Below are 17,202 nucleotides of genomic sequence, written 5' to 3' on the forward strand. Positions count from 1 at the left end.
GAAAAAAAACTTGAAGTCAAGAAGAAATTTTGCTTTGGCCATGTTGAGTTTGCTATTTAAAGGACAGACTCCTCCATGGAGTCCAGTACTCAACTGAAATGCTGGTCAGGTGCTGGCCAGAGACAATGTGGCGGAGGAGATAATGATTTGTGAAAGGAAAACCTTGCAAACATGCATGAACAGAAGATAGTTTACCTGAAAGAGAGGGTAGAAGCTCAAACCCAGAAACTGACCAATACTCCAGGGGCAGACTCAGGGTGAGGAGCTAGAAAATGGGGCCAGAGAAGAAGGGGTGAAGGAGAATAGAGGTGAATTGGGGACAGTAGTTTTGCTGAAGCCATAAGAGAAGTGCCTGCCCAGGAGGTGGCAGTGAATCTTGTCAAGTGATGTACAAATGGAAAAGACTGGGAATTGAAAATCATTTAGCTCTGGTAACTGAGAGGGCAACTGTGATCAATCCATTCCTTGAAGTTGATTTTCAAGGGTTTATTGCACTCTTATCTAGTAAGAAATCTCTGTATAAACAGATAATACAAATAATCTTTAATGCCAATATCTAATTTTTAAAATTTTTTTTCAGTTTATTTATTTCGTTTTTTTAGACAGGATCTTGCTCTTTCACCCAGGCTGGAGTGCAGTGGCATGATCACAGCTCACTGCAATCTCAACCTACCAGGCTCAAACAATCCTCCCAACTCAGCCTCCAGAGTAGCTGGGTCTACAGGGAATGCACCACCCCATCTGGCTAACATTTCTGTTTTTTTGTAGGATGGGGTTTCACAGTGTTGCCTAGGCTGGTCTCAAACTCCTGAGCTCAAGTAATCTTCACACCCCAGCCTTCCAAAATGCTGGGATTACAAGCATGAGCTACTGTGCCCAGCCTAAACTGTGTAAGTTTTATCTTTATAAACACAGAATTATCCACTAAACCTATGGGTTATTCAACTTTACAGCCAGGTAAGAGTATAGTTCATAGTAGGTATTAAGAAATGGGGGCCTTGGCCAGGTGTGGTGGCTCACACCTGTAATCCCAGCACTTTGGGAGGTCAAGGCAGGTGGACCACCTGAGGTCGAGAGTTCGAGACCAGCCTGACCAACATGGAGAAACCCTGTCTCTACTAAAAATACAAAATTAGCTGGGCGTGGTGGCACATGCCTGTAATCCCAGCTACTCGGGAGGCTGAGGCAGAAGAATTGCTTGAACCTGGGAGGCAGAGGTTGTGGTGAGCCGAGATCATGCATTGCACTCCAGCCTGGGCAACAAGAGTGAAACTCCGTCTCAAAAACAAACAACAAACAAACAAACAAACGGGGGCCTGGTATGATGGCTTATGCCTGTTATCCCAGTCGTTTGTGAAGCCAAGGTTAGGAGTTCGAGACCAGCCTGGGAAACATGGCAAGATCCCATCTAAACAAAAAATTTAAAAATCAGCAAGGTATGGTGGTGTATGCCTGTAGTCACAGCTACTTAGAAGGCTGAGGCAGGAATACCACTTGAGCCCAGGAGTTCAAGGCTGCAGTGAATTATAACTGCACCACTGTACTCCATCCTGGGTGACAGAGCAAGACCCTGTCTCTACAAAAAACAACAAATGTTTTCTTAAATTGGTTGAAATTGAAAAGATAATGCAAAATTTAATATGGTGGTGAATTTTTTTTCAGAAAGCAAATCCTTCTGTAATATGAATATTCACCATGACTGGAGAAAATAGGACTTTCATATACTGAATTTCCTATTTGTAATATTTTTCCAGATTATAATAACACACACACACACACACACACACACACACACACACACAGAGTATATGTATAAGTCTAAGCATATGATGTTTAATTTTAGTATGTCAACTTGACTGGGTCATGGTATGAGCAGACATTTAGTCAAATATTCTAGGTGTGTGTGTGAGGGTGTTTCTGAGTGAGATGAACATTTGAATTGGTAGACTGAGTAAAGCAGATCATCTTCCCCAACATGGGTGGGCATCATCTAACCAAATGAAGACCTAATCGAAGGAAAAGGCTAAGAGGAAATTCATTTTGCCTGACTGCTTGAGCTAAGGCACTGGTCTTTTCTGGCCTTTAGACTTGGAATGAAGTGTCAGCTCTTCTTGGGTCTTGTACTTGCCAGACTTTGGACTGGAACTTACACTGTTGGCTCACCTGGTTCTCTGGCCTTTGCACTCAGATGGGAGCTACACATTGGCTCTCCTGGGTCTGCAGCTTGCTGACTGCAGATCTTGGGACTTCTCTAAGATTATGTCACATGTTTCATAATCACGAGTCAATTTATAATAAATCATTCTTTTTCCACACACCCATGCACGTACATGTGTGCGTGCATAGGTGTGCACACATACACCCCCTCATTAGTGCTGTTTTTCTGGAGAACACATTCTCAGAGCAGCCTTACAAACTAGGTGCTACTATGACTCCCCATCTTAACAGACAGAAAATTTAACAGAGATATTTAATAACTTGCTTGGTGTTACCCAGTAAGTCTGGCCCAGAGTTTGTTGATCGTCACCCTGATAGTCTGTCTGTCATAAAATTAATATCTACTCATTAAGAAAAGTTAGAAACCATAAAAAAGAAAATAAGGGCTGCTCTTTATGACAGTTATGTTATAAAGACACCATTTCTTCCCTTCCCAATAGCTGTTCTATCCTTTCCTCTTATTATGAAAAACCCTCACTTGATTTGATTTGGTTAGTTAGCAAAAGGCAGCAAAGTACTCAGGGAAGGTAGACACCTCCCTTGGTCCCCAGTGGCTGTATCATGATCGGTACAAGCCAATCCTGTTAATTCCATTCTCCTTTTGCCATTGATTAGGGTAAATATGGAACTCTGGATTGGCCAATAATATGAGAAGGGAAGACTGGTAAAAGGCTCTAGGAAAGATATTACTCCTTGATAATAAGGGAGACAGGTTGAGAAGGGAAGCCCTTCTTTTCTGTCACAGAAGCTGTTATCAGAGGATGTATACAGCTTTTACTGCCATCTGAGACCAGGCAGGCAAATCTAAGAGGATGACAGAGAAGCAAATACAACACTGGGTTGCTTAGTTAGCCAATACTGAACCAGCCTTCTTCCTCCTTGTTATGTGAAACAGTAAACATAAAATAGAATAGTATCTGCCTCATTAACTTGCTATGAAGATTAACAAGCATATTTTGTAACTTCAAACTGAAAGCATCCTAATTGATACATTTTCCTATGTCATTAAGACTTCTCTGTAACCATCAATTTTAATGAACTATTATTTACAAAAATAAATATGAATAACTATTTATAAATGAACTATTATAACTATTTCTAGGTGGGGGTCTCGCTCTGTCACCCAGGGTGGAATGCAGTGGCAAGATTTCAGCTCACTGCAGCCTTGAACTCCTGGACTCAAGGGATCTTCTTGCCTCAGCCTCCTAAGTAGGTTGGACTACAGGCACATGCCACCATGCCTGGCTAATTTATTTTAGTTTTTGCAGAGATAGGGACTTGCTAGGTTGACCAGGCTGGTCTCGAACCCCTGGGCTCAAGTGATTCTCCTGCCTCAGCCTCCCAAAGTGCTGGGATCACAGGCATGAGCCACTACACTGGGATGAACTGTTATTTAATCAAAAGAAACCTGCTAGATTGAGGAACCAAAAATTAAATGTCATTGTTTTAATTTGCATTATTTGAATGGTGAGGTTTAGCTTTTTCTCAAACATTTATTTCTCAATTATCTGCTTATTTGAATTTTCTTTAGAAGGAGCACATCTGTAAAACCAAGCTGTGCTTAACTGTTATATTTCCCTTAGATACTCTAGTCATTATAATCTTTTAAAACTATGCTTTCACAATAACAAACCATAAAAGTCAACTGAACTATGATCCTAAATTAGGAAGCAAACTTTTCTTTAGCATATGCTAGGGGTTACTAGACACTCATGGTAAGTCTTATGATGCCATAGCATTGCCTAACTTGAAAAACATTTGAAAACTCTGAAGCAGTATTTAACTCTGTTATTCTTGATGTGTCCAAGCCTGGCAATATATGCACATGGCTCTTGCTTCAGAACCTTTGGACTCCTGGAGATTTAGAAGAGAATTTTGCTGTCTCTCACAGAAACCACAGAATCTCCACAACCATCTGGGACTCACTTGGTTTATCCAAGACAAAGATCCTCTGGGTGGGTTTTTATAGTCTCATTTTCAACTAAAAAGCCTGTTAAATGGCTTTCAAATTTGATAAAAAGAAAATTCTTAAAAGTGGCCAGGGAGGGAAGGCTACTTTAGATGAAGGAAAATCCAAAAATGGTCACTCAGTGGAGTAGTGTGCTTTCACGGCTGTTCCAGGGTTAGGTTCAGGAGAGCTATATCTGCTTTTCTTCAAAGTGGCAAACTTACAATGCCTTTATTTTGAAAATTATGGTTAGAATTTCAAGATTAATTTATCAGTTGAAGACAGCTACTTAATTTTTTTAAATGCACAGTTTCTCTTTAATACACATTTCCAGGTTTCACACTAATTTCCCTCCTTCCTCAAAGCCACAAAGATGTGTATTGAAGATTTCCACATATGATTTTACTTAGCAGGTTTCAGAACTCTTATTAGATCAGTGCCAAGAAGAATAGTGATATTAAAGAATAACTCCAGAGCCCCAGATGCACTGGAAAATGATATCTTAACCATGATTAAAAGTATGTGTATAAAGACACCATTATACATACATACATATGTACATTTGAGATTTTAGAGTAGTAAAGGTTTCTTCAACAAAAGGATGGGAAATATGGAAGCAAATATGTGTACATGAGTGGTTGTAGAACATACAAAGTTCCCACAAAATTTTCTGTGGTCAATTTTCATTCAATTGGGGAAAATGAGAGGGGTATAAGAAAATGCAGAGCACAGATAACCCAGCATCAATGTTAAAAAAGAGCTTTAGCCAATTCTCCATTATCCAGGGGGCGTTAAGGTCCATCAGGGATCTGCACACACTCACTTCCCCAAATGGGCCCTGGTAATTAGGCAGCTGCAGTTTATTGCAAATTTTCAGGCCCAGGTGGGGGTAGAAGGAAAGAAGCCAAGATGTGAGGGAGGCAAGAATCCACAAAGCTCTTCTGAAGCTTGGTTCCCTTCTTCCTTCCTAACCTTGCCAATTGAGGAAATCCTATGTCTCTGATGTACTTTAACTAGAGCAAATCTGAACGCTAAACTACCCTGACAGCAAAAATTAAATCCAATTGAAAAAGACATTTAACATTTTTGCTTGTGGGTGTGTGTATCTGAGTAAGGGGGCAGGGGAGAGGTAAAACTGTCAGACATTTTTAGAAATGTATTTTTCAAATAACCAACTTTTATGACATTTGGTAGGTATACTGTTGCAACGTGTAATATTTTGTGCAGGAACACTGTATATATTAATTTATCCCTGAAATTTAACATTGTTTCTTGAAAATATATAGTATCTATACAAGAATGAGTCACTACTGTTGTAACACAAAGATGTCCAACTAGTGTTACTCATGCCCGATAACATTTCATTAGAATAATTTTAAGTATGGTACACTGGGCTATGGCAGGAGGGCAGGCATGTTGTAAGCATTTTACATACACAAACTCAGTTAATCCTCACACTAACTTCCTGAGGAAGGCACTATTACTATCCCCATTTTACAGATGAGGAAATTGATTCACAAAGAGTTTAAATGACTTGCTGAAGATCACACAGCTAGCAAGCGGATACAGCCAAGTTGCCTATGATCTTGACTACAAGGACATACCATTAAAACCATTTCTCTATGGAGGGACCCTGCCATTTCAGTAATTGATAAACGTTCTAGCAGCTACACTAAAAAGAGCTGAACCACCTGGGAAAGTTTAGACTGGAGCTATGGTAGTCAAATTGTGGTCCCTGGACCAGCAGCATCAGCAGCACCTGGGAACTTGTTAGAAATGCAAATTACAGGCCACACCCAATCTGAAACTCTGGGGTTGGGAGCCAGCAATCTGTGTTTTAACAAGCCCTCCAGGGGATTCGGATACACTCTCAAATTTGAGAAGGCCTAGAGAGAAGAAAACCAAGGGGAAACACGATAGCTTCCCTTATGTTTTTGAAGGGCTATAATGTAGAGGAGAGGTGACTTGTGGAGTCCTCACAACAAGTTTTGTGCTTGTTGTATATGCCTCATAGTTCTAGGGAAAGGTGGTGGAATGGTGAAAGATTTTTGGTTCAAAATTAGGAAGAAAACTTAGCTGGTAGTAGCCAACAGAAAGGGCTGCTGTGTGAGAGAATGAGCCTCTTGTCATCTGAACTATTCAAAGAGGCTGGATGACCTTTTCTCAGACATACTACTGAATGGGAAGGTGGATAAGACATTCTTGAAAGACCATGAGTGACGGAATCAGAAAACTAGTACATACTTACTGGGCAGATATTCATTGAGAGCAAATTCGTGTAAGAGTGTTCTGAGCGCAGATGGGAGTTAGTGACACTTCTTGTTCTCTTTGGCTCAATGCTCACACTAGTAGGCTGGTCCCCACAGGAATCCTTCAGTAAGACTCATTTGTCCCATATTTGTCTCTTCGTTTATGCTATACTGTCTACTTGGAATGCTGTCTCTTAATCCAAATTCTACATATTTTCCAAAGCCCAGCTCAAGTCATATCTTCTCAGTGAAACCTCTAAATTCCCTTTACACTTACTGTCAGTTGTATACATTGTTGGGCTTACATAAAATTGCAATTTAAAAGCAAAGATTGTTTCACATACTTGGTGTTTTCCATTTTACTTTGTTCCACTTTAGGCAATCAATAAATATTCTGAGGAATGCTCGGTTAATTGGGGAGTCTTCCATGCTTCTTTTCTGAGACTCCTCTGCTAGAGTTGAGTTCTCTTTTTATTTCTGTGGCCCACAATAATAAGATCATCAAGTCTAGCTCCTTGATTAGGTGCAGACCAAGAATGCATATGGTGTGGGTCCTACTGTTCATCTCGCTAGTAGCTTCCTGCTTCCTCCTTGGCATGCAGCAACAGAATAGCCCCTGCTGCTCCATAGGGGAAGCTCCCCTTTTCCAGGGACTAAGTGCTGTTTCTATCATGTCCCACAAAAGCTCTGGATAGACTGTTACAATCCAGATGTAAATGTATATGTTGAAATTCTAATGACAAATCCAGTTATTATGTGTGCAGTGAAGCCAGTTTTCAGATTTTAATACTTCCTTTTTTTCTTTCTACTCGTCATATGCTCCATGCTTGAAAAACATCTTTTAGAAACCACATTTTCACATCTCAAGAACACAAAGAAAGTGTCAGATACTTTTTTCCCTTTGCAGTCTTAGAACTTCAAAAACAGCCAAAAGGAAGTTTTATAAAATACGTAAAAATATGTGCTGAGAGCTGAGGTTTTATATGCCAAGAGTTAGGCTGCAGTGAATTTTTACTGCAGTTAATATTAACTCCTAGGAAAAGAAAAGCTTGCTGGAGACCCAGGCCCACTCTGTCATGGGAGAGTATCACAGCACTTCCTTACAGATCATTCTCACGTGTGAGAACCAACTCTTGGTTATCCGCTGGTGGATTATCCAGGGTTCCCACTACTCTTTGCTGCTTTTCCTTCTCAATAAAGGACTTTTGGCTATTTCACAGCTCATTAGCACCTCCACCAGAAGGTAGGTGGTGACAGGGAGAAGAGGTGAAACTAAAATCAGTAAATTTTACTGCTCGTTAGCAGCTCTTGTAAAAGAAGTGGGACAAAGGGTTTGAAGCCATCATCATTGTCAGGATCATAGATAAGCATTTATTAAATGCTCACATGCGTGCTAGTAGCAGATATAACTAGGTATAACCACTGTGATTTTTAGAAAATTATTAATTATTTTCATTTAAGTTTCTTCTTCATTACACTGAATAATGAAGAGGTGTCTGGGTCAGGAACACAAATAAACTTACCTGTTTTTGTACTCCATTGAGTCGCTGAACCTTGATGATGAGAGAAGCAGTTCGACCCCTGTACTGAATTGTTCTAATAAAAGTCCCGGCATGGTCCACACTGAAAGGCTCTGACCAACGCCAGTTGCCCCAACCTTCAATACAGATGTGTAACAGCTGGAGAGAAAAACAATAATCGTCATATTGCCAAACGTGCCAACAAAAACCTAGTCCTAAAATGAAAGTCTCATTGCTGGAAAACCTTTCCATTTGTAATATTTCGCATCTGTTTTCTTTCTAACCTGCATTATTCATCCACTTCCAACTTATTCCACCAGGCTAAGAATAGCAAATATGCCACATAGAGTCAATGTGGTTTTTCAGATCACATTTTAAACCTTCTTAAAAATAATTGTCCTATCAAATGGTAAAAGGCCTGCTGAACATTTGAGAAAAGATCATTTCATTCATCTGGAGGACAAAAAGGTTGAAGTGTGAGATCAAAGAACCTTGGTATTCACTGATAGTTTATTCCTTCTTATGGCTAGACAGTAATTAAAGTTAAAATTTTTTTTTTTTATTTAACCATAAATTGCCATACCTTACTTTTTTCTTTTGATGAAGAACAAAATAGCAGTTTGAAGATGCAATTCATTTAATATACTCTCCTTATGAGATCAGATATATCAAATTAGAAATACCTTCAACATTTTAAATGTAAGATATGATACATTTATTCTATTTTTTTTGTTATGTACTTACTGTAACGTTTACCAATTGAGTCTCCTGATACATATTTATATTTATTCACGTAGCATTGCCATGTCTGGTCATATTTGGATTTATTTTGGGGTCAGATATGTCCTATTTCTACTCTTACCCACTAACTGCAGCTGAGAAGATCAGTTTAACTACATGAGTATTCCAAAATATATATACAATAATTAGTACTTTTTTAGGAAACAGGTTTAAATGAAAACAATGTTCTATGATTTGTAAGTACAAGGAAAGAAATCTGACGTTTTTTTTTTTTGAGTCTTGCTCTGTCACCAGGCTGGAGTGCAGTGACGCGATCTCGGTTCACTGCAACCTCCACCTCCCGGGTTCAAGCGATTCTCCTGCCTCAGCCTCCCGAGTAGCTGGGACTACAGGCGTGCCACCACACCCGGCTAATTTTTGTATTTTTAGTAGAGGTGGGGTTTCACCATGTTGGCCAGGCTGGTCTCGATCTCTTGACCTCATGATCTGCCTGCCTCAGCCTCTCAAAGTGCTGGGATTACAGGCGTGAGCCACTGCACCTGGCCGAAAACTGATATTTTAAGAAAAATGTATTTATATCATATGCAAACAATTTAAAGTTTTCTTTCACATCACATATAATTTTTTAACAGAGCTAACCAAAGGTAAATCTCATGAAAAACTCCCAATTAGTAGACAGAATAAAACTTTGAAAACATCCTGTAACACTATCATAAAAGGCCCTAATAATAAATACATTAAGGATTTACATGGAAATTGCCATAATATTAAATGTCTTGGTGGAAGCAGGTTATTTTTTAGTTTCAGCCTTAGGAGGAGTCCTGATAACATGCTTAAATTTAAAAAATTCCCAAGGTCATCACAGCATACGTTTTCGATGTTAAGATAGGGCTTTTTTTTAAAAAAAAATCTGAATACATTATTTTAAAAAATCTCCTAACTCATCTCCCTGCTGTTAATACGGCCTCACTCCAGTTCTTCCTCCACACACAGCCAGTGATCTTGTGATAGGAAAAGGCTATCAGTTAGGTGACTTCTAAAAAAGGCTAACAGCTAAGAAAACACACGTGTGTGCGTGTACACACACACACACACACACACCCTGGATAGCAAATACCTTTAGGGAAAATATGGTCTTATATACACTCTACAACATAAAAGTACCAGAATATCTTTGATGTTTAAATATTAGTAACAGAGAAAAAAAGAAAAATAGCAGTGTTTGGAACCATTTCAGTTTTTTATAGCAGCAACTGGGAATCAAGCTCAGGGTACACACAAAACTAAAAGAAATAAGAAAGTTGTTTTCTTTGGACAGACTAGTAGCTGGAAATGACAAAAAAAAAATAATGAGGCAAGGTACTTAAGATCAAGCTCAGCTATATTTTTCCTGAACATTTCATAGACTCTAGAGAAAGTTTTAATGTACACAATGTAATTTTAAGTGAGGAATGTTCACATTTGCATATGAGCTCAGCTTTAGATAGCTGCTCACTCTGTGTACACAGCTTTTAAGGACTGGATGCCACCAAGGAATATGCTGTCAGGTTTTGCTTGGCAGCTATTTGTTCTCAGAATGTTGGCACAGATATTTTCTTTGAATTATGAAAATTCAGATATGTTTGGAGTTAGTTCATACAGGAAAATTAAGTGGGAGAAAAACATTTGTAACACTTCTTCCCACATGCATCATCAATGGAACATTTGTAATGTTTGGTCTACTGTTAAAAAACATCTAAATATCTCTGGCAATTAGATGCATATAATTCATTAGCAAAGGAACTACATTCTTAGGAGAGAAACCAACAAAAAGAAATTCAGGAGGCCTAGCAGTACTTCAGTTCTCCTTCCCATTGTGTAATCACCCCTGCCTGGGAACCCGCGGCACTGGATTTGAGCACTGGATGGCAGTGAGTGCTCAGATACCCACAGATGCCTGGCTAAGGTGAGAGGTTTTGTTCTTGCTGGACCCACTGACTAAATTTCACTGCTACAGGTACTGTAAGTCTCCATTTAGTAACGAAGACTTGCATACCTATTTTATTTCTCTACAGAAGGAAGCATAATATCAGGCACAAAAAAATGTGCCATCTGTGTTAGACCCCCTGATTCAAATGAGATTTCGATCATCATCCAATACATTCCATTACTCAGGCACTGTCAGGAAGGGAATTGCTAGGACTATGGAGGAAATACGGAGGAAGAGATGTGTTCTCTGCCCCACAAGGAGATTATGATCATATAGGGAAAATAAGGCAAGAACAAAAACTAACATGAGGCAGTCAGGAAAGGAGAGGAGCAGTCACATAGTAGTCCAGATAAGGAAGGGTCTGGATCAGGTTGCTGTGATTAAGAAAACATTGGGAAGCAGCTGGATCTCAGAGTTTGGGTAGGATTTCAACTGGCAAAGATGACAGTTCCTTCCCACGCCAAAAAGACAGTGTGAGATGTGCAAAGACTACACATGATCCGGACAAGGTTAACCATCTCAATTGGCCACAGAAAAGGGAACATGGATAAAGGGGTGGGGGATAAGGTTAAATACATAGATTTAGATTGTGGCTGGCACTGATTTACTAAACTAAGGAATTTGCACATTATGCAGGAATTAGTGGATAGTCACTGATACCTTCCCTATAAGTGAGCAACGTGATGACAAAGAATGAGAGCACATGGAGAGGCAGGAAGACTGCAGGAGTTGGATGAGGGGCAATGTGGGCTAGAAATACAGGGGAGAGAAAGGCAACGGGCTTCACAGAAAATAACTATCCCTTCTGCCTGAAGCCCAAGACATTTTTTTTTAATACTTTATGTTCTAGGATACATGTGCACAATGTACAGTTTTGTTACATATGTATACATGTGCCATGTTGGTGTGCTGCACCCATTAACTCATCATTTACATTATGTATATCTACTAATGATATCCCTCCCCTCTCCACCCATCAATTTGGAAATTTTCTTTCACCTCTTTTCTATTAAGATTTTCCTTCCTTACTTCCCCTGCTATCATTCAATCTATCCAGGATTTTCAGTCTCTTTGGTCTACTTAGATAGTGTCTAATATTTTCCATTGCGGGGGAAAAAGTCAAACAGGAAGTATTCTTGTTGGAAGTTTTCGATGACAACTAAAACTAAGCAATAAGGCAGGTTGTACAGTCGCCACACTCGATGGAAGGTCCCAAGAGGGTACACTTTCTTTTGTTCCAGCAGACCCTGGTGCTGGCAGCCAGACTAAATTCATAGTTTTCCCATTGAAGACCTCAGATGGAAGCATATACAGTTTTCAACTCATTTTTTTTTTCTATACAAAATAGAACTTAAAACAGAATTACTGATCAGGGAATTGGGGATCAGCTCTGAGGACCACCCACAGTTTTGTCCAAAGGAGAATTCCTGAATTGATATATTTAGGAGGAAAGAAGAATAAGATAAAATCCCGGAAAAGAGTACACCAAGAAGAGAAAGAAAAAGTGGATGGTTAAATAAAAAATGTTAACCTGCACCTTAAAACATAAATGATAAAGGTATCAAATACTTTTTTGTGAAGTTACATATTTCACTATTCATTTTAAAACTATTGTCAAGATTTTTTCTACTTCAGTATCACAAATTAAAATTTTATCTTCACACTCATTTGTGTATTTTTTTTGCATTTTATAGTAATTTACCCTACAGTAATATGTAATGTTCTAAAAAGAAACTGGAGATTTAAACAACTTCAAAAAAATTCCTAATCCATTGTATTCATTGTAGAAATTTTAAGAGTTCTTAAAAATGAACATGCAATCCAAGTGATATAAACTACTGTATATATATATATATATATATATATATATATATTCTGGTAATATATTTTTATATATTATTTATATATAAAAACTTAGGCACCATTTTATTATATTTTAGAGACAGAGTCACTCTGTTGCCCAGACTAGAGTGCAGTGGTGTGATCATAGCTCATTGCAACCTTGAACTCCTGACCCCTCAAGTGATCTTCCTGCCTCAGCCTCCCGAGTAGCTAGGACTATAGGTACATGCCACCATGCCTGGCTTTTTCAATTTTTTTTATTTTTTGTAAAGATGAGGTCTCGTTATTTTGCCCAGGCTGGTCTTGAACTCCTGGCCTCAATCAATTCTTCCCCCTTGGCCTCCCAAAGTGCTAGGATTACAGGCATGAGCTATTGAACCTGGCCCGTTTATTTTATAAACTTCTAAACTCATCATAATATCCCAAGAGTCTAGTGTATAGCAGGCATTCAATAAATATTTGTTGAATAAATAAATCAAGATTAATACAAAATAACCAAAAGTAAGTATCTTAAAATGTCAGTGGTGATATCTGTTCATAAAATGGTATCACAAAATTAGTATGAGTGCCTCCTGGGGCCAGGGACCGCAGTCACTCAGTCCCCAATTCAGCCCCCAGTTGCAGTCCCCAGGCAATTACTGTACCTAATAGGATGTGCCAGATACTTGATAGGGTGTTGGCCAAATGCCCAAATCCTGGTGAATGTGGTCACACCCTGCCTCCTATTTTCTGCAGAAGAAGACATGGGCACTCCGTACTGTGCCTGGGCCCACTCAATACAGATCATGAAGGCAGAAAAAACTGTGGCCAGCAAGTGCTGCCAGCCAGCAGCCGAGCAATTCTACAACTCTGAGATCAAATTCCTGCTGCCTCACGGCATTCTGTGTCGCCAGCACAAGCCAAGCTTCACCACCAAGAGGCCCAACACCTTATTCTAGGTGTTTGGCCCTCTCACCCCAGGTCTGTCCAAATAAACTCAAGAATGTCAAAACAAAACCAAAACCAAAATGAGTATTAAATCAAGATATTTAGAAGAGTTTCCTATTTTGAATGATCTTTCAACAAAGGAGATTTGTCTTACAGGGATAATAATATTAAACACCAAATCAATGTAATCCCTCAGATTCATAATTCAGATACTGCAGTACTGATATTAAAATATCAAGTAGGCACAAAATGATACAATAGGTGAGCATCATGGGTAAAAATTAAGTTGAAATACTAAAATAATTCTTGTCTATCCAAAATACTATCTGGAAAGTCAACTGAATCAAAATTAAATCACTTGCTTGGAATACATGCATCTAAGTGGAACTGATAGTACATTCCACACTACTAAATTAGCATAAGAATGAAATATGTAGGCCGGGCGCGGTGGCTCAAGCCTGTAATCCCAGCACTTTGGGAGGCCGAGATGGGCGGATCACGAGGTCAGGAGATCGAGACCATCCTGGCTAACACAGAGAAACCCCGTCTCTACTAAAAAAATACAAAAAACTAGCCGGGCGAGGTGGCGGGCGCCTGTAGTCCCAGCTACTCGGGAGGCTGAGGCAGGAGAATGGCGCAAACCCGGGAGGCGGAGCTTGCAGTGAGCTGAGATCCAGCCACTGCACTCCAGCCTGGGCGACAGAGCCAGACTCCGTCTCAAAAAAAAAAAAAAAAAAAAAAAAAAAAGAATGAAATATGTTGCTTATTATTGCTTTTTCAAGGAATTTGAATTTCAAGATGTTTAGCGTATCTGAAATAATGCCAAAAACCAAGTAGAAAAATTTCTAGGTAATGACTAATGCTTGGTGTCATAATTCAATGCTGAAACTTTTAATGCTGAAATTCTTAGGGCCCCATATATCCTTTCACATTTATAGAATATAATTTCCCACCTAAAAGAGTAAGTTGAAATAAATACAACTGAATTATTTTTGAACCCTTTGATGTAGTTTGTTTTGGTAGGAAAAAGAAAAAGAGAAAGTAAGCTCAACTGTGAAAGCCTTTCTAAATCATTCAGGGTGTGATATAATGGAGGCTGCATTGTTGTGATGTAAGTGTTGGCTATTCTTCCACAAAATATGGGTGCTGTAAGTTTTCTCTCAAGCTTATTTGAATTAATTGAAGGCCACAAATACTGTGTAATTAGCATGAAACAACCTCTTACAATAGAGGGAAACCTGACACATTCATAAAAATGTGGTTGGAATAAAAATTGTGGCTGAAAGGTAATCCTTATATACAAAAAATCTGACTTGTAATACCTATTGATGCATCAATTCTATGAAATAATCTATCCTAAAGTAATAATTACAGATGTGTGTAAAGAATGTATCTAGATGTATGTTTATCCCAGTGCTAGTTTAATAATAAAAATTTGGCAGTATTAGGAAATTGGTCAAATAACACGGTAAAAATAAAAACAGCTTTCCTTTATTAGACATTATGTGTCAAGCACTGGGCTAAGGGCTTTTTAATATTACTTATTCCTTAAAACAATCTTGTAAGGTAGACAGATGAAAAAATAAATGGAGGTACACAGGGGCTGAGGGATTTCTTCAGGTACACAGGGCCAGAGTGTTGGGAAGGGAAAGATACAAGATCTGAAGTTATTCAGAGCCTCTGTTCAAAACTATACTAACAGTAGAGTACTTTCAAGTGGCTGAAAAACAATCATAGCATGAAAACATATTAATGCTATCAGTTAACAACAGATTAATTGAAAAACACACATTACAAAAAGGTATGTGCAGTACCCCCATTTTTGTAAAACAAATAAACAAAAAGTATGTATGCCTATTCCAAAGGAAGAAAAAGGCTAGAAATATGCCATAATGCTAACAGTGGTTAGTTCAGGGTTATGGGATTATGCATTTTAAGTTTCCTTTTTTCCATGTGTGTTTTGTGTGCTTCCTCAGGTAATTTCCAAATTTAATATTACAACTATGTCTTATTTGGCAATCAGACAAAAATGTTATTAAAATAAAAAATGTCTAATAGTATGCCTAGAGAGGACACATTTTAGGTAAAAAGAAATTGTACATTTCTATTTTAAAAGTTCAAGTTCAGCCTCCTAGTCAAAGCCAAATTTTCCCAACTTGCACGCTTGGCACTTTGCCAAGAGGGTGACATGATCTTCAGTTCATCTCTGCAGCCTCCATAATTCCTAGTACAGAGTCTGACTTGCTATATTGCTACGTTACATATTCGCATGATTCTTAGGAGCCATTTAATGCGATTATGTGAACTTTTTACCCTAGGGCAACAGCTTGTTTTTTTGAGACTGGGTCTCCCTTTATTGCCCAGACTTGAGTGCAGTGGCACAATCATGACTCACTGTAGTCTCAACCTCATGGGCTCAAGTGATCCTCCCACCTCAGCCTTCTGAGTAGTTGGGACTACAGGCGCACCATGCCCTACTAATTTTTGTATCTTTTGTAGAGCTGGTGTTTGGCCGTGTTGCCCAGGCTGCTCTTGAACTTCTGAGCTCAAGCAATCTGCCCACCTTAGCCTCCCAAAGTACTGGGATTGCAGACATGCGCCACTGTATCTGGCTCAATTTGGCGAATATTTTTAAGGATTTACAGCTATTAAATGTTTACCATAAGCCAACTAACTGTACTACACATGGTAGATATAGAAAAGAACTAGACAGTTCACTTGGGCTGAAAATGCTTACAATATAGTAGGATAAACAGATATTCAATAAGAATAATTACACTGCAAAATGTTGTTAGAGTAAGAAAAACACAGGGCTTCTGAGGGTTCTGCTTGGGGAAGTTAAAAGTTTGACCAGAGAATGTATTTTGCTTACTCCTCAAAATAAGAAAGACACGTTGAAATAGAACAAAAGATGATAGTAATGTTACTTCTGATAAACAAAAGTAGGTGACAACCTAACCTGTCATGTGACAACCAGGGATGGAGTGGTTATTTCTGTACAAAATTTGTGTCTACAAACATATTGATTATATTAGAAACAAAGACAAGCCATAAATGCAGCAAGCTATGGCTTCAAACTATTTTTGAAAACAACTCCTGGTCATTTATTTTAACAGAATTTAGAAAATTAACTTTCTATTATCAACTTGTCAGCTTACTTTCCTCTAATAGTTTTGATCGTAACCCAAATGGAGTCACTGAATACTGATTTTGGAAAGAAGGAGTAACTCTGGAATAAAAAAGTCATTGTTTTAGGAGGTCAAATCTTGAGACAGAGGATGAGAGAGAGATATAGGAAGGCAGGGTGAAGAGGAAGTGAACTCTTAGGTCAGTAACTACTATTTCCTCTCAGAGCATCAATCATCAATAAACACCAGGGATTGATGCATGAAAGACAATGAAACAAAGTAACTGACAAGAAAGTCACTGTTTGGCTGTTTGAAATAATGCTATTCATATGCTATATCTATATTCTTCATAGCTTTAAAACACTGCATTGTGTCATTTCATCATATACTTTGTAATAGTCATTTGAATTTCCCTGGGTAAGTCAGGGTATCAGATTTCACACGTTTCTAGCAAACATTAAGGCTTGATGTTTCAACATACCTATAATCAAGCCATAGAATCTTTTTATTATTTTTCACAAATAACTATAAACACAACTCTAAATTCAAGAATTTATTTATGGATTTTTATTATTCAGGAATTAATCTCTGTTCAATCTCTGGCTGAAATTTACATACTTAAAATAACCTAATAAAAGAAAAGTGGGCAGAATAGTATCAT

At 38.5% G+C, this 17,202-nt stretch overlaps 1 protein-coding gene across 8 annotated transcripts in view; it reads right to left on the reverse strand.

The window, feature by feature from the left end:
• The window catches only part of VPS13B (vacuolar protein sorting 13 homolog B), an 859,202-nt gene that overhangs the window by 59,804 nt on the left and 782,196 nt on the right, over positions 1-17,202 (reverse strand). For all 8 annotated transcript variants that reach the window (XM_050801187.1, XM_050801183.1, XM_050801189.1 and 5 more), the window contains one exon: positions 7,938-8,093. In XM_050801187.1, coding sequence (XP_050657144.1) covers positions 7,938-8,093 — 156 coding nt within the window. The remainder of the gene's footprint in view (positions 1-7,937; positions 8,094-17,202) is intronic.

This window comes from Macaca thibetana, chromosome 8 (assembly GCF_024542745.1).
Source record: "Macaca thibetana thibetana isolate TM-01 chromosome 8, ASM2454274v1, whole genome shotgun sequence".
Classification (NCBI taxonomy): Eukaryota; Metazoa; Chordata; class Mammalia; order Primates; family Cercopithecidae; genus Macaca; species Macaca thibetana.